Source organism: Protomyctophum bolini (genome assembly GCF_963924005.1).
Source record: "Protomyctophum bolini genome assembly, chromosome: 15".
NCBI lineage: Eukaryota > Metazoa > Chordata > Actinopteri > Myctophiformes > Myctophidae > Protomyctophum > Protomyctophum bolini.
The window spans coordinates 23,883,954-23,906,459 of NC_137876.1; the positions used below are offsets into that span (position 1 = coordinate 23,883,954).

Sequence of the window (22,506 nt, forward strand, 5' to 3'; positions counted from 1 at the left end):
CCTGCACTTTCTCACTCTGTCAGCGTCGCCAGGTCAGCGTGGGTTCAGACCACTCAGTGGTGCCGCTAAGTGTTTCTTAATCCTGTTATTTTATTAGGAGAGGAAGAGGCCGTACATCAGTCGAGGGGTCGCGGCATCGGATAGGATCGGAGAGCGTTGTTTCTGCCCTCTCGGGTGCACTTCGGAAAACCGTCTCCGTCGGGTGGAAACCTCATTATGTCCAAAATGTCCCGTTACATTATGTCCTGTTACTTTCCACGATTCCAATCCAAAAGAATGGCAAAAGCAGCAGATCTGCAAGCGCGAAATGCGGCGCGAAGCGACGCGTTTCGAGCTTGCAGATCCGCTACTTTTTGTGTGACGCTGTCGTGTAGACCGAGTAGGCCGTTAATTTACCTAAAAACACCAACTACGGACATAAGTGGTTTCTGCCCGACGGCCTGTTGAAGACCCTGGCGTCTGTTGGAGACGACTGGGTCAGACCACCTGACCACACCGTCAAGCCACAGGGAGCCTCGGCTCAAAACGAGCTACCCTATCTCCATTCTCCTCACGCCGTCTCCGGCAGAAAGCAAGACTTTATGCGAAGGGCGTGTCTCGTCTCGATGCTCCTATACTGGCAAAACGCTTACGCTTACGTCGGTGTCGTTTGCGAGGTTTCGCGCCGTTAATCCTTGTCAGCGCCGTCTACAATAACCTTCAATTGTGGCCGAGCCCTGCGTTTTGATTCACAGACCTTGTGAAGAGTAATGAAAGATACAGATTACCATGTGGTGTCGAGCACAGCGACCAGCGGCTCTATGGCTGGTCGGTTGGTTGATGGTCGGTCAGACGGACGGACGGTCCACAAACTGTTCACATGTACGTCAAGTGTTTGTATATAGTACGGTACCTTTATTGGAATGATAAAAAAGGTGCATCATCTCATTTTAGAGGGTGCGTGTGTGTCTGTCTGTGTGTGTGTGTGTGTGTGTGTGTGTGTGTGTGTGTGTGTGTGTGTTATGGCTGTCCCCGAACATTCAGGGTTCGAACCTTCGCTTGTTAGGGTTGGCACTCGAATCTTAATTAATGGGCTTGAACCATTCAGGGTTTTTTGGGGGTTTTTTGTAACTCGAAAATATTTCTCAGCGAGAATGCGATATGCATAATAAGAGTACTATGTTCATGTTGTGTTTAGATGTTATTAATAATCAGGGGGGCACACAACCGATGCGCCAGTGCACATAGTTTGCTCTTATTTTGAAGAGGAAGTTATGCACAGGAAGTCCGTTTCAGTTGTAAACAAGCTACTATATGACACTTTCCCAAAGTTATGTGTCTGGGGACCCCCCAAAATAATCTGGGGCCCCCCCAAAATAATTTGGCGACCCCTAAGAGTAGTCTCGACCCCCAGGTCCAGAACCCCTAGAATACAGCAGTTACAGTATTGTAAATTCACTCTTTTAACCCATTCAATCCAAGAAAGCATATCTGTCATTTTAGATTTTCCAGATGTACAACCTCTCAGCGCGTTACAACTTCATGCCATGCTGCAAGCTTGTACATCTGCTATTTTTGAACATTTGTGACTCTCTTTGAGACCGTCACGGCGGCAAGACTAACTGTTCAGGAGATGAGAAAAACAGTTTCATTTTCATTTTTTTTCATTTTTGTATCCAAAATGAGTTGATAGCACAGGCAGACTCTACACTACATACAGCATGTCTGTAGTGAACATTTCAAGCCTTTCTCAACTTGCTGTTTTCTGCAAGACATTACTCTATAAGCCATATCTCCAAGAACTGGTGGGTCAAACTGAACAACCAATATGTCAATTTGAAGCCCTGCTTTCATATGACATGAAAAAATTATTCAATGACTTTAGCCTCGGTCAGAAACAGTCACATTTTTGAAGTATGAGAACTACTGATTTAGTAGCCATTTGTAGAAACGGCCTAAAAAAGAAAAGGTCCCCGTTCAATTTTAAACGACTAAAGTCAGTCTAATGCGTTGCTTCCACCGTTTTCTTTGGTGTGTTATTGTTCCGTCTGGATGTCTCATCATGAGACATCTTGGACATGGTGGTTTTGATTGGCAGCAGGACCGTTATTACAGAAACAACTGTACAGTACAGTGAGTTCTACAACTGTCAGACACCTAAGGGACCGCAGAGACATCTCACCCCCCAAAATCTACTCTGCAGCAGTGGCTCTCAAACTTTTTCAAGGCAAGGACTCCCCAAAATGACATGCATTTGGCCACGGCCCCTCATCTGAAAATGTTTTGTGCCAGGGACCCCCAAAAGAGAAGATTTTTTTTAACCCATTCTGACCTGAGATCAGATTAAAAAAATGTTTTCTACATCCTGACAGTTTTCTGAAAAAGCCATGTTTCTAATTTCTATGTCAGTCGTTCTTTGATTTTTCAAAAATAGCAGACCTAAATAGCAAATCCAAAAGCTCATAGCGCGCCACCAAGTGGCGCGCTATGAGCTTTTGGATTTGCTATTTTTCAATAGCTAAAGCATAACATAGTGCTACACCAAACACCAAAAGGGGTTCCCGCCCAAAATACGTTAAAAGAAATTATTCAAAATGTTCGTGACACGCTGTAAGCTTGTACATCTGCTGCTTTTGAATAGCCAACATAAGGATATAGTGGTTACAATGATCCCGCGGTGTTGATACCATTGATTGAGCTAATAGAGCCTGCCTGCTTTCTCAGGGGATACATTTAATCTTGACCATCAGGTCAAGATTCGTGTCAGATCCTGTGTCTAGGTGAGACAATTTAGGCATTTAGCAGACGCTCTTGATCCAGAGCGACTTACATTAAGCAAAAACAAAAGCATGGCATACATCACATATATAAAAAGTAGTTATCATGAATCATATATAAACTAAGAACGTAACAGTGGAGTATCTATGTCAACTATACATACTACGTACTCTCTGTACACATTCAAATACACAGTGTTAATGTAAATGTTAATGTATCTATTTATAACTCTGAGAATTTAAGCTGTACTAGTGACTATAATATTGTGTGGCTAATCTGTATGTTAATACAATGCTGTATCATCTATTGAGAGTGAGACGTCCTTTTTTTTCGACACAACCGCGTGGCAAGCGGTACCATTATCGATCATCTGAAGGTCAACGTTCTATTTCTTCCATCAGCTCAGTGGTTAAAACTTCGGCACTTTGCACAGGAGGAGACCACGCAGCACGGGTTCAAATGTGGGATACAGAAAAAGGAAGGAAGGTTCCAGAGGGTAGCTTTGAATCAGCGCTGCGGGATCATCGCGCTGCTGCAGATGACTTGTCCATGTGTCGTCCCGGTATATTTCTGCCACATGAGAGGCAACGGGTCCGTCCTCGCGTGGAGCCAAGGCGCCGCCCCCGTGTTCCTTCCTGAAGCATCACGGAGAAGAGAAGGCTGTCAGAGTGGTTAATTCTGCAGCACAATGTTGCTGCTGCTGCCGCCTCCGGCCAACACACACACACACACACACACACACACGCACACGCACACGCACACATACACACACACACACACACACACACACACACACACACAAACACTCTCTCGGGCAGAAACCTCTTCTCTCCATACAGTATTTTAGCTTTTTATCGTTATATTGTTGTTATTTGCGCCCTACTTGTTCATACTACAGTGTGTCATACACAAGTAGCAGATCCTTAACTTAAGCCCAAACCACACCAAAGTGTCCCCATGCAACTACTTGCAACCAAATGGTTGCAAGGAGTTGCATGGTGACCCATTGGTGTTGATTTATTGATTGATTACTTCTTTGAAAAATACATTTCAAAAGGATAGTCACAAGAAAGCCGTCAGGCTTGTTTCCGTTGTGGTCCTCTTGGGGAAAGGGGAAGGGGAGCAACGGTACAATACAGACAAAAACAAAAATATCTTTGTATTTTGGCAGGAGACAAAAAAAACGGACCAATAAAATTGGATTTCTTTTCCTTTTTTTTCCTTTTGTTGACCCTAAAGCTGAACTTAGCTGATGTGCACGTGTATAAACCATGGGCATAACTCTAAACCTAACCTCTAAATGCTTCGTCCTAATTCTACTATAATACCAAATAGACATTTGGCCCTCACAAGTATCTATATATATAATGGAGACGGCTTTGTCCACAGTTCGGTTGGCCAAGTCATAGACCGTGATGTATCCAGAGTATGCGGACGTGCTGTTTACACCTGTGCTTTGTTTTGTGGCCGTGATGCGTCACTGACATTATCTCTGCCTGTTTGACCGTGCACAAAGCTTTATGCACAGTTCCATCGGTTGGCCAAGTCATAGACTGTGATCAGAGCCATAGAGTAAGACATAGAGGGGGGGGGGCAGAAAACAGCCCCGGTCACGTAGGTTCATGTAACTCGTTTGTCACTGTAAAGCCCATAGACTCCAATGCATTCCGTCAACTTCCGGGTTCAGGGCACTATTCGCCAATAGAAGTCTGTGTAGAAGAGCCGCCATTGGACTGGCACATGAAGTGAACTGAAGTTGTCGTGACTCTGTCTTACTCTTACTTGATGTATTCAGATTTTTTTAGGAAGTACTGTTTACACCTGTGCTTTGTGGCCGTGATACATCATTGACTTCACCTCTGCGTTATTTCAACTCAGCTTTTGCAGTTCCAGTACGGAAAAAAACACGGTCCGTGGCCAAAGACATGTATCTGTCTGCTGTCGTTGTATACACAATATTCACAGAGAAACAACACGGACGCGTGGCGTTAGACATGAGCGCTTCTAGTAATAAAAGCATGCACACGCACGCGCACACACACACACACACACACACACACACACACACACACACACACACACACACACACACACACACACGCACGCACGCGCACCATGACCCCAATCACAGGTTCAAAGCTCTGCTGTGTCTTCCATGAATTCCTCCCTCTCAGCAGTGTGTTTGTGTAGAGACACAGTGGGCGTAATAGATGTGTGTTGGCTGACAGGACTTGTTGTTGGCTGCATCGTATTGACTGGCTGTATTAGAGCCGAGGTCACGCTGCAGAGCGCTGGACCACTTGGACCCCGTGACGTTCAGCGGTGCATGGAGTGGATCTGGACACAGATGGCCTTTTTTAAAGCTGCAATCCACAACTTATTATATATATTTTTTTTGTCATTATGTGTTTGTGTATTATATGCAAACATGTGCATATATTTCTTTTACCAATCTGTGTGGTACCCCCACTTTGGTTTTTCAAAGTGGGGGGTCCGGGTACCCACAGGGGTCTTAGAAGGCGTTCAAAGGTGTCCCCAGCAATTTAATAGTTACAATTCAATTTAGCATCACAAGCAGTTTAACCACCAACCTATTTTATGTTTCAGATGTTCAATAATGGCTTATCTACAATCTTTTATTAAGACTTAGAAACATCGTTAGAAATGTCAACGTAACAGACTTTTCTTTTTAGGACGTAGCGTGTTGAAATTGCCCCTGCTGACCAGGGGGAGGCAGTATAGAGAGTAGACCAGGATTAGTGCATGTTTTTTGGGAGGGTAGCTATGTCTTTGGGGCCTAGGAGACATGGGCAGAACACGCAAACACAGAAAAGCCCTTTCGCCAACCCCACCTAGCTAGGGTATGGGCGCTGATGACGCGGAGGAGAGAACACGCCCCCTGGCCAAACTAATGGCGGATTCCCTCTTGGTGGTGGTGGTAAATGTTTGGTTTACCACACGGGCGAGACCCAACGTACGAAGTTCTTCGAACTATACCTCTTTCCGGCTGGAGAGGACATAAAACGTACAGACTGTAGCTTTTCAAATCCGACGTATTCAAATCGTTTATCATTTATCATAAATATGAGTTGACCTGAAGAGGTTAATGCTCCACATGAACTCATCTGTGATGTATATGAATGTCATCTGTAGGGAAAATATGAAAAGAGCCAACGTGTGACAATGATTGCAATAAATGTGATCACAGTTAAACGTTTATCTAAATGTCCGTCTCTATTTTACTCCCATTCATTTCCTCTTTGTTTGTTCCCCCTCTCAGATGAGTTGAAGAAACAGTTGGAGGTGCGTAGGATGCAGAGAGCTGCCTGTGGTAAGTTCACCTTGTGGGTGGATTTCTGTGCAGCGAAAACGTTGCCAGACATCTGACATAACAGCATGGCCACAGTTGGACACTTTGGGGAAATTAACCTCTTATACCCGACCTATATCGTTGTTTTTATCCTGTCTTTTTGAAAATAGCTGATTTACAAGGTCACAATGCTTCGCATAAAGAATTTTATATTTGAATATTTGAAGACTTTCTACTTTTGGTACTTTAAGTACATTGTGATAACAATACTTTTTTTCCTGTCTTTTTCATAAATTAATGTCCTACTTGATCATCCTACACCTACAGTGTCACAAAAATAATCAAAAGTAGCATATCCACAAACTCCAAACGCGGCGTGTAGATCTGCTACTTTTGCTATATTTTAATTGGAATCCTGAAAAGTAACCGCTTTGGACATAATGAGGTTTCCAACCGACAGAATGCTGTACATCGTTGTACGGCAAATAGCAACAAAATAAATCACACTCGTGTGAAGTGAGGGGCGCCCACTGTATTTATATCGGCCACATGACGTCTCACGTCGTCAATGTTTGTTTAACCGCTGCCCTCTATTTTTTTTTCTTAAGAGCTCTAAACAAACATTTAAAAGGCCATAGACTTGGCTGCCATATGACATAATCTTCAAAAGCCATGCATTGGAGGATCTACAAGACTCACTAACGTACGACCGATTGACTAAATAGGGAGTTACTGGGGTCCCTGACCCTGATGTCGTCAGAAACTGCTATGGGCATACACCAATGGAGTTCTACTAGTTTGCACACAACCACTCGCTGTAAATTGGCCAAAGCTTAGCCAATCAAGGAAGCTGGTGCCCACATTCCCAAACACACAACACAGAAATTCATTCACTGCATCCTTCACAGACCCCGTTCTGTAATTTGTAGATAGATACTTAGATGTTTCTATTCTATTCTCTTTCTCTTGCACCCCAGGGGGGAAGGGGGGCTAGCCCCTCCTATATCCAGCTTTTGGTGTCTGTCCACAAACTTTGTCCTACACAAACATTAAATTCCCGTTGACAATGAATGGAGAATTTTACGTCATAGTAGTGTCTGAGCAAATAGACATACTGTAGTGTCTATTTTACGTCATGATGTTAAGAGCGCCCTTCACTTCGCACAGGTGTGATTTTTTTTTCTTCTCTTTTTAAATAATGGAGCAGCTTCTTTTCTTTTCTCATCTGTTCAAACTCAAAATTCAGAACGCTGCTCGCTGCGCCCATTCATTCATGAGTCACTGAAGCAGTCACAGTCGGCCTGCCGGCCACAATTGAGAAGAGCCCTTCATTCACCGCCGACTGTGTACGCCACCGAGCGCAATTGAAAGTTGTAGAAAACGTTGTGCACAACAGAGGCTTTGCTGTGTGCTCAGTAGCAGCCACTTGAAAGCGGCTGCAGTCGAGCCCTCGGTGTGTGGAACAACGGAGAGTGACCAAAGTCTGGGTGGCAACGACGTCTCTGTTACTCCTTGATCTGTTATGGTCCGGTGACGTCAGCGCTTTGACAGTACAGGGGAATCTGGTTCAGGGTTTACAAACATATCTCTCCTGTTCTGACGCCAAGAAGCCTGTCTTAGTTGTTATTTGGATGCCCGCATCAGAGAACACTTCGCAACAGCCTGGTTTCCATTATCCTGGTTATTAAAATAGCCCTCTTTAGAGGGAAATGCATAGACATGCACACACAACATGAATGTGCGTACAACACCAGATACTCCCCGGAGTCTTTTTTTCTTTCTATTTGGAGCATTTTTCGCAGTGAGTGAGTGTAGGTATATATGCCTGATTGTTTGCCATGTGCTGTTTGAGAAATTCACATGTCCTGCGCCATTGGCAATTCAGCAGATTGTCAGTGCATTGTCAGAAACAGAACTCTGTCAGTGAGAAAGGGGGGCATTTGCCAAGGTGCTATATGTTAATTCTATTCAGATTCCCTGAATAGATATAGAGTTCCTCTGCTGGACACTTCTTTTAAGTAGCAAAGCAGTAGAATTGCTAATTATACTGCTAATTCTAGAAAACCTGCAGGGAAAAACATGCATTTTCAGTCAGAAAACCCTCAGGAAAAGACCAGGAAAGCGTTAAGACTTGGAATGGCACATCTGTACATCCCTTCCCCTCAGACTGTAAAATAAATAACGTGGTTTCTGCATTGTATGTTGCGTTGTCAATGTTTGTTTAACTGCTGCCCTAAACAAACTGCCATTCGATTTTTTTTTTCTTAAGAGCTCTAAACAAACATTTAAAAGGACATAGACTTGATATGACATAATCTTCAAAAGCCATGCATTGGAGGGGCCCCTCAAAAAAAATCTACAAGACCCACTAACGTACAGTACGACCGAGAACGAAAAACATGCATTTACAGTCAGAAAACCTTCAGTGTACATCTGTACATCCCTTCCCCTCAGACTGTAAAAGAAATAACGTGGTTTCTGCATTGTATGTTATTGTTAGGCGTATCAGAGGGCCGTACACAAGCGAAGGAGGAGGAGGACCCTGTAGAAGAAAGCCTGCGCAAAGAAATTGAGCGGGAGAAAAAGACGTGAGTACAGGACGGATGGTGGCAAGCACTTGTAGTGTACTTTTTACTCAAGTACTGTACTTTTTTAGGTACTTTTACGTTGGAGTATTTCCAATTTCAGTACATTTACTTCTACTCCACTAGCCTCAGAGGCAAATATTGCACTTTTACTTCACTACAATTATTTGAAAGCTTTAGTTACTACAGTAGTTGGTTATTTTATAGAGTTTGATTATTATTACAAAACATTGCATTAACCACTTCTGCCTTAACCCTCTAGCACCCAGGGTTGCTTTTTAGCAACAAATTTATTTTAATTAATTACTATTTTTTCTGTTCTTTTTTCACCTGAATGTCATTAGTGATGTTCATTGCAATGCCAATTCAATGCCATTAGTCATGATATTTGCATATGAATACCCCCCACAGAGGCTGAAATTCACACAAATAAAAAATGTTTGGACTCTGTGCAATTTTGAACATTTTTTAACCTAAAACTTTTGACCTTTACCCTAATAAAAGTAGGTAAAATAATTGTAACATGTTTTTTTGTGATCATTAGAATGTCTAGAACATGTTTTATTCATTATTGTGAAAGATATCCCCCAAATGTAAATTATTAATTTATTATATTATTATATAATTATTATATAATTATTATAAATTTTTCATCAAACTTTATTTTTTTATTTTTTTTAACATCTTTTTTAGTGTCAGTGCTAGTAGTACAAAGTAGTAGTAAGGTTGAAATCTATTTTTTGCAAGTAGAAATTAATGCGGGTGTTAGAGGGTTAATATTAATTTCGGCTATTTGAAAATAGCCGATTTACAAGGTCACAATGCTTCGCATGAAGATTTTTATATTTTAATATTTGAAGACTTTCTACTTTTGGTACTTAAACCCATTTTGGGCGGGAACCCCTTTTGGTGTTTCAAACATTATGTTATAATTTAGCTATTGAAAAATAGCAGATCTACAAGCTCATAGCGAACTTGTAGGTCTGCTATTTTTGAAAAATCGTAAAAATGTGGCGCAATCTTTCAAAGTGAATGTTTTTAACTCGGGTCTAAATGAGTTAAGTACATTGTGATAACATTACAATACTTTTGTACTTTTACTCAAGTAAAGTGTAATTCCAGACTTTTACTTATAACGGAGAACTTTTACTCACCACTGATGGCAAGCAGTCCATTACACACCTTGACAACCTCCTCGGTGTGACTGAACGCAGCCGATGCGGGTAAAGAAAATGACGAATTTGACGTTTCTGCCGTCCTGTCTTCGTGTCTCCCGTCAGTTACAAGAGCGCCTTTGGCCGCCTGAAGGCCATGAAGACGGAGATCGAGCACCTGCAGCTGCTGCTGGAGAGGGCAAAGGTCAAGCTGCAGAAGGACTTCCAGGAGTGGTGGAGTCAGGAGGAGGCGTCCAACGCGCAGGTGACCGACCCTCGCGTGAAGCTAGTGCGGACGCGGGGGAGACATTGTAGATGTCGGGGGCTAGAGACCTTGCATGTCCAAGAGCGTTACTTCCCTGAAATATGAAAAACCAGCTGATTCAATGTAGTTATTATTTGGTCACAAGCTATTCTTGATAATACTTTTCATGTCACTTCCCACTTTTTTCAAAAATAGCTCACGTGGGCCTGGGCCGTGGCTCAGCGGTCCAGGCACCTTGGCCAGTAGCCCAAGTCTGGCAGTGTGCCGCGGGTTCGACTCCCGATCCCGACAGCCTTTACTGCATGTCACTCCCCCAGCTCTCTCTCCCCCATTTCCTGTCAGCCTACCCGTCTGTCCCTCTATAAAACATATAAAATAAAGGCGAAAGCCGCAAAAAAAAAAAACATATAAAAAAAATATATATATAGCTCACGTGTTGTGGGGGGCAAGTACTAGCAAGAACCTCAATCCACTTTCACCCCTGCCTACTACTGGGAATGCGAGTTTGTCTGCTTTCAGCTTTTAGCTCGTTATCTGTCACTCAAGAGTGTACGGATGCCCTGAATGGCAAAAAAAAGAGAAAAGGAATATAGTACAGATTGTGGCCTAAAGGTTTTCCTGGTTCTTACGTACTTTGCAACCGCATGTACAAGTGAATGCAGGTGCATACCTGTACAACAGTCAAAAGGACAGCGTATTTCCGGTGTGTGGTCCACTGGAAATAAGTTGTGGCTGTTCCCAAGTTGTTCCCCATAACAGAAAGTGTATCTTCTTTTCATGGTGTTGCATCTCATTCCTACCACTTCGAAACTTTATTTGTATCTTATAGTAACCGCAACGTACTGTACAGTAGTACACATGAAATTAACTTTTGGGCAGACATTGACCATCCGTAGCAATTGCTACATTGTTCAGAATATTTATGCCATTGGTTCTGGGGACCGCGGGGACCCCCAGGGGTCCTTGACGGCGGTTCCAGGTGGTCCTCCGCAAAGCGTGTTAATTCAACATGACAAACACTTTACGGTATCCATTTATATGTTGGCTATTAAAAATTGTAATCTTCTCTTCTGACGGTCCCTGGCACAAAATAGTTTCAGATGGGGGTCGGTGGCCAAATTCATATACATTTCCTTGGCACGATGTTTGAAACGCCATGGCTCATAACGGGTGAGCTGTCTGGAAGAGTGTCCGTGGGTCCGTCCGTCTATCTAACCCGTCCTGCCAGTCCTTAACCATCTGGGGCCATAGCGGAAGGGGTAGAGAGGATGCCTGGGAGACAAAAGGAGGCTGACACATTTCACAGAGCCAGACAGAAGCCCGAGTCTGCAGACCAGATCATAGCACTGAGACAGCAGCACCATCAGCATTCAGCGCGTAGTTTTAGCCGTCAAGGCCTTTAACACAGACGGCATGTTCATCTGGGGCAGGCATTCTTCTCAAACCTTTTCCTTTCAAGGACCCTCCCTCCCCCCAGTTTGATCTTCATTAGGCCACACACACCACCATTTGATAAGATTTACATTTCTGAGACTGGGACACTGAAAAATCCCAACTCAGAGAGTGTACAAAATGGAACCAAAAGGGTCCATTTTGTTCCATTTGTATACTCCCAGAGCAGTATAAGGGTCCATTTGGTTCCTAATTATCAATCATTTTAGCTGGAGACTCCCTGGAACCCACTGAAGGACCCTACTTTGAGAACCACTAATGCCAGGAACTTCTTCACCCAGCGATGTTACAGTAGTGTGGAGTGGAAAAGACAGGAGCCAGCATATTGTTTCCATCCTGAATGGCATTTTTGTAGCATTAAATTGTACAGTGTGTAATATACCGTATGTTCACAGGAACAATATATGTTCACAGGAACAACTTCACAAGAACGGTGCTATTATGGACAAAAGCCACATTGTCTGGGACGTGTTTTCCAAAGAAATATTACGAGCACGTCTCAAACTTCCAAGTGCGTGAGCTTTGTACAGTAAATCTGACTGGGGGAATCCCTGATTTACAGGAACGTGTAAACCTGCAAACACATGCACGCACACAGACAACACACGCACACGCATACACACATACTGTACGCACAACGGCTACACGTTTGTCTTCTCTCTTGCACACGGTAAAATCCCATGTGTTTGTTGTAACTCTGAGAGTATCCAAATGGAATCGAATGGACCCGTTCTGATCCATTTGGTTGTATATCTATACTCCCAGCGTTAAATTCAGTTTTTCACACACGCAAGCACTCACACACACACACACACACACACACACGTGCACGTCGTTATCGTCCTTGATCAGCTGGGGTGCACGTTTCACAGTCGAGCCCTCAGAGAAGAGCAGACATGAAACGGAGACACATCTGACCAGCAGACTCCTCTCTGGGCCTGTCCTACATGTTGGGTTTGTGTTTTTGATCTCACGAAAAGAGGAAATCTTATCCCTCTCTTATCCAAAAGCAGAGGTTCAGGGATTTATTTCTGAATCACAAATGGGGGGGAAAGAAATCACGGAAGTCTGACAGACAGACAGACCTTGTGTGTGCAGATTCCGTTCTTTTCCCTTTTTACAAGCAGGAAGCCTGGGCCTGTTTCTTGCCAGTGTCCGTTGAGTTCCAGCACTGATGGAAGAAGTACTCACATACTGTATTTGACTTAAGTAAAAGTATCAATACTGCAATGTATAAATACTCTGATACAAGTATTTACTAACAATTTACGGTACTAAAAGTACAAAAGTATTAAAACATGTATGAAATGTACTTAAAGTACCACAAGTAGAAAGTACTCATTACTATATGTACAATGTCCCATTCACAAGTTCTTAAATGTATACAATGTGTAAAATCGTTAGAAAATATTTCATTTAGCCAAAGTACAAAGGGCTTAAGTGGTTATGTTTAACAAGTAACCAGTAACTAAAGTTTTCAAATAATTGTAGTGGAGTAAAAAGTACAATATTTGCCTCTGAAATGAGTCGAAGTGTATTCCAAATTGGAAGTACAAAGTAAAACAAATACTTCATAATTGTACTCCAGTACGATACTTGAGTACATGTACTGTACTTACCCAGTTACTTATTTGCACCACTGCTTGCCAGTGTCCGATGAGTTCCAGTGGACATGTCCAAACGATCGCTGCCCCGGTCGATGGGAAAACAGCCCCACGTGTAATGGATTAAACATGAGTAAGACGATTGATGGCATTCTACGTTTTAAGATGTTATGGAACTGTAAATAGACCACAGGAATACCCCAGGGGCCCTTGGGAAAGACAGAAACCATGAGTTTATGCGCTGCGGTATTTCTGTCGTTTAAAAATGACCATTGGTGACCAATGAGGGCCTGCCCCTCAGTTGTACTCCGAGCTTAAATAAAGGTTATGATGATGATGATGATGATGATGACTCCTCGGCAGGTATCTGAGTCAGGAGCCACGGCCAAATGTGAACGATCTGGACAGTCTGGTCGGGACCTACAGCCGTCTTCACACGCAGCACCAGTGTTTAGGTAAAGATCCATTTCACTCACTCATCCTCTGTGTGTGTGTGTCTGTGTCTGTGTGTGTCTGTCTGTGCGTGCGCATGCGTGCGTGAGACTTCCCAGCCATCCATGAGTCTTCCCAGCCATACTTTGAAACCAAGTGCATGCTGTTATCTGGAATAGTAGTGTCACCAGACAGCCATTGTTTCATTGTAAGTCATGCTAGTGAGCACTTCAGTCCGACTCTAAACCCCAGCCAAGGTGTGAGTCATTAGCTTATTGCCAATTAACCAATGCCAACGTATTGATTAATAATGTCTTCACCAGCCATACACAAATATCATCCTCACAAACGAAATATCCCTTGATCTACGACAGTGTCTGCTTCTCAGACTTTCTTTTTTCTTCTTTTTTGTACAGCTGAACAAAAACACTGTTGAAAGTTAATGGGCTTTTCTCAACTCCCTTGAACATTTATTGTTTAATGATCATTTTACCCAACTATTTGGAGGAATAACTTCCTGTGCTGATAAGCCGGGCCTCAAAGCCTTGTGGAAGTCTTAATACAATGTGTACTTTACTGCTCTGGGGACCTCATGCATAGTGTGATTTGTCATTTGATCGTGATAATGGTGGCACTGGTCCTCCCTGGTGTGCCCATTGTGTAAACATAAAGTGACAGCCATTTTGTATATTTATGGCATTAACTAAAGCCAGAATGACATACTTAGTTAATGGTTGTCACGGAACAAGGATCTGAACATTTCTCCCTGTCAGACCAAGATGTATGCAGGCTGAGTGAGTGAGGGGGAAGGAAATAAACATTGGCGGCAATGCATGCTACTCAGTGTTGTGGCGCCCTCCTGTGGCGTGAAGCAGCTGCAGTGGAAAACGCTGAGACCTTGGGTCTTAATTCCTCACTTTGATGAATCCTGTTGATGCGAAACAAACCTGTGCATGGAAATCAAACTAAAAGCATTCCAGGACTTCAATGTTTTTCAGGCCATGGACCCCCACACTGAGAGAGATGAAGCAGGGACACCCACTACATTTTGTATGAAACTAGATTCCAGATAGTTTTGAACGCATGATCATCAGTGTATTTTGGACTCACGATAATGTGTATTCTTCAGACATTTAACCACTTAAACCATCAGTACTACATAGTAAACCTGACCTCTCACTCTGTACTTAAGCTGCTCTTTGTTCCCTCTACACCAGGGGTTCTCAATGTTTTTGGCTGGGGACCCCCGCAAATGTTTTGCGATGTATCAGTTGTTGTTTGACACGACCATGTCCCAAATGTTTTTGCAGCACCGCGAGGGGCCTCCCGGACAGCACCGCTCCCTCTGCAGCAGATCTCAGGTCAGTTGGACTACACCAGCCATTCTCAAACATCTTCATGTCAAGGACCCCCAAATTGATATGTATCTGAAAAGGTCCATACGTTAAACCAAGGCCTTTTGGACTACTACTGTCAAATCGATTACTCAAATGCTTTAATGTTGGCAGCAGTAGCATCTTTAACTACTGGCCATTCACGTACAAAACAGTCTTTTGTATTATTGTTACAAAATGTGTGTTGATTGTAATGATTACAATCAACACCATGAATAATACAAAAGACTTACAAAACGCTGTTACAAGCTTAAAAAAAAAGGATCTAAAGTTAGTCAGAGTTCAAGCAGTCTTTGATGGTTGAAAATGTGCTGATACTCTATATATTTTAGGAACTTTATCCCCAAGACCTCGTCCACCATGATGACGGCTGTACCGCCCTGGGGAGGCAGACCGCAGGAAGGAAGAGATACCGCATTCACACCTTCATCAGAGCTGAGGTACTCTGTGTGTGTGTGTGTGTGTGTGTGTGTGTGTGTGTGTGTGTGCACTCATGCACTTTCAACCTGGTGTTCCTATTTTATAGCATCCTTATAGTCAAAGATTTGAAAGTTGAATTGAATGCAAAGTTTAGCAAATTGTTCACAGGTGTGCCTAGATATTATTAACTTGACCACTGCCCTATTAGGCCTAGTAGTGTACTGTGTATGTATGTGTATTTGTGTGTCCACAGTCCATACCAGTATACTGTACGTCCATTATGTGAGCGTGCCGTGCACACACCCCACACACGCACGCGCGTGCGCAACCATTTGGCACTGGCCCTCAATCTAACTTACCGGGTCATCAAATTACAGTAGCACACATTGTTGACCGCATCCCAATGGATCTACACATTCAGCCCCGGTGCTAGAGCTTCTATAGGTTTCAGTGTAGTGCTTGTGTGCAGCCTATGAACACGGCCGTACATTTTTTTTACGTCTTCGTGAAGTAATGTCTAGAAACTATATTAACAAATCAAAGTCGGTCGTGCTTTAACCCTTTTAGACTTGAGAGGCCGATTCTGTAATTGCCTTCTAAATCCTAACAAAACTAGCTTTTATTTTATTCAAATATAGATTTTGCACACATTTTCACTATTAAAAAAAATAAATAGCGGATCTACAAGCTCATAGTGTGGCGCGCCACGAAGTGATCTGCTATTTCCGGATAGCCAAAAGCTTGAAATGTGGCTAATATTTTAAACGACACGGATGCTTTCCCGGTTTAAATGGGCTAACACCAACGCTGAAACGACCTTTTTTATGGGCACGCTAAAGCACTCAATGCATAACGTGTGTCTACTGTATGTGTGTCGTTGTTCCTCTCATGCAGTCACTTACAGCTACAGAGGTGGCATTGTTTCCATACATACCTCCATCTATACACGTTTGTTGAAGTGAAGCTGGTACATTGCGGTTCCCAGCCAAGCCGCCTCTGTCTGCACTGGCCAATAAACCACTTACCTTTCAAACCTCCTAACTCCAAATGTAGCAGACCCACAAGCTTGCGTATATGCTACGTGATCGAGTAGGGCGTTCATTTACAGATAAACAAAAGGTTAGACTATGGAGATAAGAGGTTTCTGTGCGACAGGGACAATATTTGGACAATCTGATTGGATAAATCTTTTTCAATCAGGTGTGTATACTGCGTACTAAGCCAAATAAAATGCCAAGAAGACAAAAGGAATGTCCACAGAGGTTGTTTTTTAATAATAAAACAAACCTCTATTTATAAGTCGCTTCATTATGTTGCGATACAGATATTTGTGATTTTTCGGTTCTCTGAAACCATCTGTTCGTCCGAATTTGTCCGACATTCGGCCCTGCATACCTCATATCAGGGTTGTTTGAGACACACACGGCAAGTTTGAAACCAAACGGTCAAACACTGTCCTGGACACTGTATATACAGTAGATACCTGTATGCAACAAAAATGTGAAAAAAAGGAATAATCAACAAAGAGAACGGTTTGACCATCATTGCATATAAGGTGCTTGAATTTCCTAGATTATAAACATCTATTAGAAACGTGTGTGGATGTAAAAGCTGTAAAGTGACCATGGCGTTGTTCACACATTATTCTGGCTTATAGGGTCTCTTTTTTTTAGGACAATTACACTTGAGCATGTTTCAAAGTGCTGGACTGAGGGGCTCTCAAATGTAATGTACGTACTGTACTTACCCGGCAACAGTTAGTCTTTTCTTTTATTCTTTGATTTCTGACCTTTCCTGAGAAACACTGCAGACCTATATCAAGAAGCCGGCAGGATTTAATATAAACCAGTGTGGTTTTGGAATATATGACATCATTTCCCTCCACCGCCATATGCACAATCGCAGCACTGCTGTAAATTACTGCCGTATAAAGTCCTTATTCAACTTTCAAAGGAAGTAGCCCGTGGACCAGCAGGGGCTTTAATCACCCTAACCCTGTGTACTCAAATAGCTGATCTACAAAGAATTATTATAACGACAAATCCCTGGCACTAAATATTAATGAATTGAAATGGGCCAAATACATATTACATTTATAATGAATTGCATTTTTATAGTGCTTTTCGAAGTACTCAAAGAGCATTACAATGGTTCATTCGTCCACACATTGGGAGGTGAAGCGGCGAACAGTACACGCACCTGACCGACTCAATTGAGGCAACATGGGGTTCAGTGTCTCGCCCAGGGACACTTCAACATGTGGACAGGAGGAGCCGGCATTCCAACTGGCCCGACCCACGGATCATTGGACGACCTGCTCTACCTCCTGAGCCACAGCCGCCCCACATATCTCAGAAGCACTGATGTGGTGTAGTGTTGGCTCCGGGGCTCACTGTGGCCACACTGTACGTTTCAGGGCCCTCTCCACTACTGATCTGTCGTCATCGTCTTTCCCACTGACTGGAGACCAGCAGACGGATAGCGACATCCTGGCCTTCATCAAAGCCAGACAGAACCTACTCAACAGGACAGGTAACTCTACTCTAGCCTGTTTGTTTTTTTGTTTTTTTTAATGTTTTTTTTATCCCAGCCAGGGGGAGGCAGTTTAGAGACCAGGATTACTGCATGTTTTTGTGAGGGTACCTACCCTAGGGGACACGGGGAGAACATGCAAACTCCACACAGAAAGGCCCCTTCGCCAACCGCGCCTTCGGGTATGGGCACTGATGACACTACTCTAGCCTGGTTAATAAACCAGACCGAATCAGCCATCGTGATGTTGTGCGATATTAGTCTGGTTTGTTAACCAGGCTAACTCTACTCCTCTCTGGCCCCCTTTTCCGAACCTGGATTCAACCTCGAGAGAAACTGGAATCGGTTCCATCACATTTTGGAAGCGTTTCCAGAACCGGTCTCATCTCGCTGTCAGAGCTGGTATGTTGCGGACTTCACGACGTCTGCTGTACAATCACAATAACGATGGTTCTCAAACGTTACGTTAACATTTCAAGGATGTAACTCCACCCGTAAGAGTCCATTTGGTTCCATTAGCTTTCATTTTGTACACTGTCAGAGTTACAAACTGTACAGGTCCATTTGGAACCCCCTATAGGAATTGTTAAAGGGAACCGTTAAGGAACCGGAATTGTCAAAATCCTAAAGCATCCCAATCCTTCTCTCTCTCTCTCTCTCTCTCTCTCTCTCTCTCTCTCTCACACACACACACACAGACACGCACGCACGTGCACGTGCACTCACGGACGCGCGAGCACACACACCCACACGGACGGCGAGCACACACACACACACACACACAGACACACACACACACACACACCCCAACCTTTCACACTGTTTACATTCCTCATTCCACACTGCCTTCTAGTGGTGGTGTGATGTATTGCAAAACAATAGATAAAGTCCAGAATTCAAACTTTACTTGAGTAAAAGTACTATTGGTATTGGTATCACTATCAAAATGTACTTAAAGTACCAAAAGTAGAAAGTACAGAATGTCCCATTTCACAGGTTTTCACACATAGGCTACCTCTGGTCCATAGCTCTAATGCTGTTGCAACAGCATTAGAGCTATATGGAGCAGAGCTACACAACATAGGCTATAAAATGTATAAAGAGCTTTTGAAAATAGCATCTCTACAATAGCAGATCTACAAGCTCAGTTACGTTACTGTTGACAATCGGAGAGTGCAGTTTAGTTTTATAGAGACAGTTTGATGATGGATGTAACAACAGGTGAGTAACAGACTACAGCTGCAGGGCTGCTGGTGGTGAGGGAATGGTGGTGTGGCTGAGTGAAGCTTGTGAGCTTGTAGATCTGCTATGCTGTAGTACATTTGAGAACTTGTGAAACAGGACATTCTGCATATTGAGTACTTTCTTACTTTTGAAGTACATTTCAATACCAATACTGTTTACTAAAGTACATTTTGAATTCCACAGGTATTTCTACATTGCCGTATTGATACTTTTACTTAAAATAAAATGCGAGTGCTTTTTCCACAACTGCCGTGAACTTCACGCCCACACATTTAGATCATAGCCCCAACTCAGCCGAAGATAGAATACATGCAAATGTACAGCTTTGAACGGGAAAGAATCAAACACTTTTGCTTAATAATACCTACAGCAAATTGTAATTGTGTTGTGTAATTGTTTCTCTCTTGCTCTCTCCTTTCACCCATGCTGACTTTGGCACACAGTGGAGTGGAATTGGCTGTCTTTAGCTGCTGCTGCTACTGTATATGCTGTGGTTTGCCACTACACAGTAAAGATATCCAGACATACTGAGGTCTGGTGACCAAACAGACAAGCAGGCAGGCTTTTGATTGATTGAATACTTTTTTTAGTCAGAAATGTTGACAGTCAGACATTAAGGCTAAAAGGATAACACAAAATGGGGCGCCCGCTGGCCATGTGGTCCAGGCGCATGCCACAATATAGGCTTAACTGGCCTGACAGCGCGTCGCGTGTTCGAGTCCCGTTCATGACGACCTTTGCTGCATGCCTCTTCCCTTCTCTCTGCCCCCTTCCTGTCTATCTTCACTTGATACTATCAATGAAGGCAGAAAAGCCACAAAAAGAAAATCTTTAAAAGGATAACACAAAAAGGTCCTGCATATGGGGACTTGTTTCCATTGTGGTCCTATGTATTCAATTCATCAACATAGTATAAAAGATGAACACAATAATACATGTCATCATCAAATGTGTCTCTAAATCATCTCATCATCTGCCTGCATAGACTAGATTATGATTCAATATGGTACAGAGAAACAGCGAGTAAAATGGAAGAGATGAACATTTTTACTTTCACATTAAATGTAACAATTACATAATGTTATTCTGCTATTCTTCTCTGATCCCGTTTTGTTGTATTTAACGTTTAATTCAAACGGAACATGTTTTGTGTTTCAGGTCCGGCTCATGGCGATGCAAGTTGATATCCTCCTAGCACACCGTCAAATTGTCGGTGTACATTTATCTACTTACGTAACTCCGAGAGATGTACGAATGGTCCATTCGGTTACATTTGTACCTTTTTACTCTGAGTGAGATGAACACTGGCGTCTTTACTGCTCATGTGTCAAGTCCTCGAATCTTCGTCCGCTTCCTGGGTCGGCAGGCCCCGTCCTCAGTCCCACGAGGACAGTGTGGTGCCAAACAAAGGATATTGTCTCTCTCACATACTAATTCATTATAATTAAGGTCGCAGTTTACTATGAAAACCTGCATTTCCCGTCAGTCCACTCATGACACTGACCTCATATCAAACCCTGGCTAGCCCTACCTGGAGAGACCTGGTATATCTATGGAGCCGGCCAGCAACTCTACATCTGATCTGACCTCACGGACACCAACTTAGTAGTTTAACTCCTGCTTCTTAACTGTGCCATATTAAGACGCTCTGTTGTTTCAGCGCGCCCTCGCCCTCAGGGCGTCAATCCGACCAGACGGAATGGAATATGAATGAATATGAAAAGAATATGACTGATCACATGACTACATAGATAATGTGTAGTTGTGTACTGTACCGATTTGTGTGAGTTTTGGACAAAATGTGTATAGTAGGCAGCAAAAAGTGTTTTGAAGAAAACACTAAATAATAATAAAGTCATGCTAAAATAAATGGTAAATGGTGCATTCATATAGTAAGATTGTCCAGTAAGATTATGCATTACATTCACCCATTCACACACACATTCACACACCGATGCCGGAGGAAACCATGCAAGGCACCAACCTGCACATCGGGAGCAATTAGGGGTTCAGAGTCTTGCTCAAGGACACTTCAACACTAACTCTGGGGGAGCCCGGGTTGGAACTGCGGTCCCTCTACCCCTGAGCCACTGCCGCCCAAATGGGCCGAAATATAATATAATATAGCCCGAAATGGGCTAAATGAGATGTGTAATGAACCAAGGACTCCAGAGACAAAACGTTTTGATTGCATTGAGTTATGTGATGCAGCCTCTTATAGCACCACCATGAGGCCAATTTCTTCCTTGGGATTTCCCTCAGTGTTTGTTCCTTATATTACAATTAAAATCACACCCGTGTGAAGTGAGGGGCGCTATATAATCAATTATTGACCTTATACCAACCTTTAAACATACCTTAGTTACGTCACCAAGAATGGTGGTCCCTTATTGGCCAAGGGTTTCCACCGACATACCGACAGCCGATTTGCTCAGACACATACATATGACGTAAATTCTCCATTCATTGTCAATGGCATTTAATGTTTGCGTTAAGACAGAATCGACACTGTTTATAGGAGGGGCTAGCTCCCCTCAAAAAATAATAGTAATCCCTATGGGCTGAGCCCTTTTGATCTGAAAACCCATGTAGAATTCAGTCCAACAGACTCTTGGAGAAGTGTGACTAACGTTTTTTGATGCTGCTTGTATTACCTTATTAAGATCCTTCCTGTCATCAGCTAAGCAGTTTCCATACCAGACTGAGAGAGATTTGGAGAACATGATCACTGCTCTGTACAAGTAAGTAAGTCACACACCTTTTGACACCTTAAACTTCTTGAAATGCTACAAAAAGATGAATGCGTGGGCTTTCTGCACAATATGGCTTACTGTACTGACGTTTTAAGAAAGGGTGAGCCCCTGTAACTTGGCGTGTGACCATGCACGGTGTGACGTAACGGTCGGTCAGCAGCATAAATCACAGACACAACCGGCCGTTTGATCTGAGCAAATGTTGTCTCAGGAGATTCACCACCAAACGACCTCCAACCGGAATTACTTTTTAAGTGTTCTTTCCACATCACAATTCACAACACATGGCACATTTATTACAAATAATATAAGACAATACATTTCTTCCCGCTATGGAAGAAATGTAAGTTATTGTGTAGGAAAATGATGTTCATTATTGTGACAAACGCACACATTGTTTAGCAGTGTATTGGGAAAGAGATTTAAATAGGCTAATTTAATATTAAGTTTGTGTGTACATTTTCTATACAGTGCCCTGGTTTACAGTATTATAGTAATGTCTCTGTTTGGCAGAAACCTTGTATCTCCAAAACGGTTACTTTTCAGGAAAAAGAAAAAAAAAGAATGTACAGTAGTTCAGTCATAATGTTAATACTTTTCGTT

General features: G+C 42.9%; 1 protein-coding gene across 1 annotated transcript in view; it reads left to right on the forward strand.

Moving 5' to 3' along the window:
* The window catches only part of kif6 (kinesin family member 6), a gene marked incomplete at its 5' end in the record, with an annotated part of 110,182 nt that extends 89,774 nt beyond the window's left edge, over positions 1-20,408 (forward strand). Inside the window, 8 exons of the mRNA XM_080784283.1 lie at positions 6,038-6,088; positions 8,568-8,655; positions 9,933-10,071; positions 13,491-13,582; positions 14,870-14,920; positions 15,286-15,393; positions 17,790-17,905; positions 20,309-20,408. Of these exons, the coding sequence (XP_080640409.1) occupies positions 6,038-6,088; positions 8,568-8,655; positions 9,933-10,071; positions 13,491-13,582; positions 14,870-14,920; positions 15,286-15,393; positions 17,790-17,905; positions 20,309-20,334 (671 nt within the window). The 3' untranslated portion in view covers positions 20,335-20,408. The remainder of the gene's footprint in view (positions 1-6,037; positions 6,089-8,567; positions 8,656-9,932; positions 10,072-13,490; positions 13,583-14,869; positions 14,921-15,285; positions 15,394-17,789; positions 17,906-20,308) is intronic.
* Between the last annotated feature and the right edge of the window lie 2,098 nt (positions 20,409-22,506).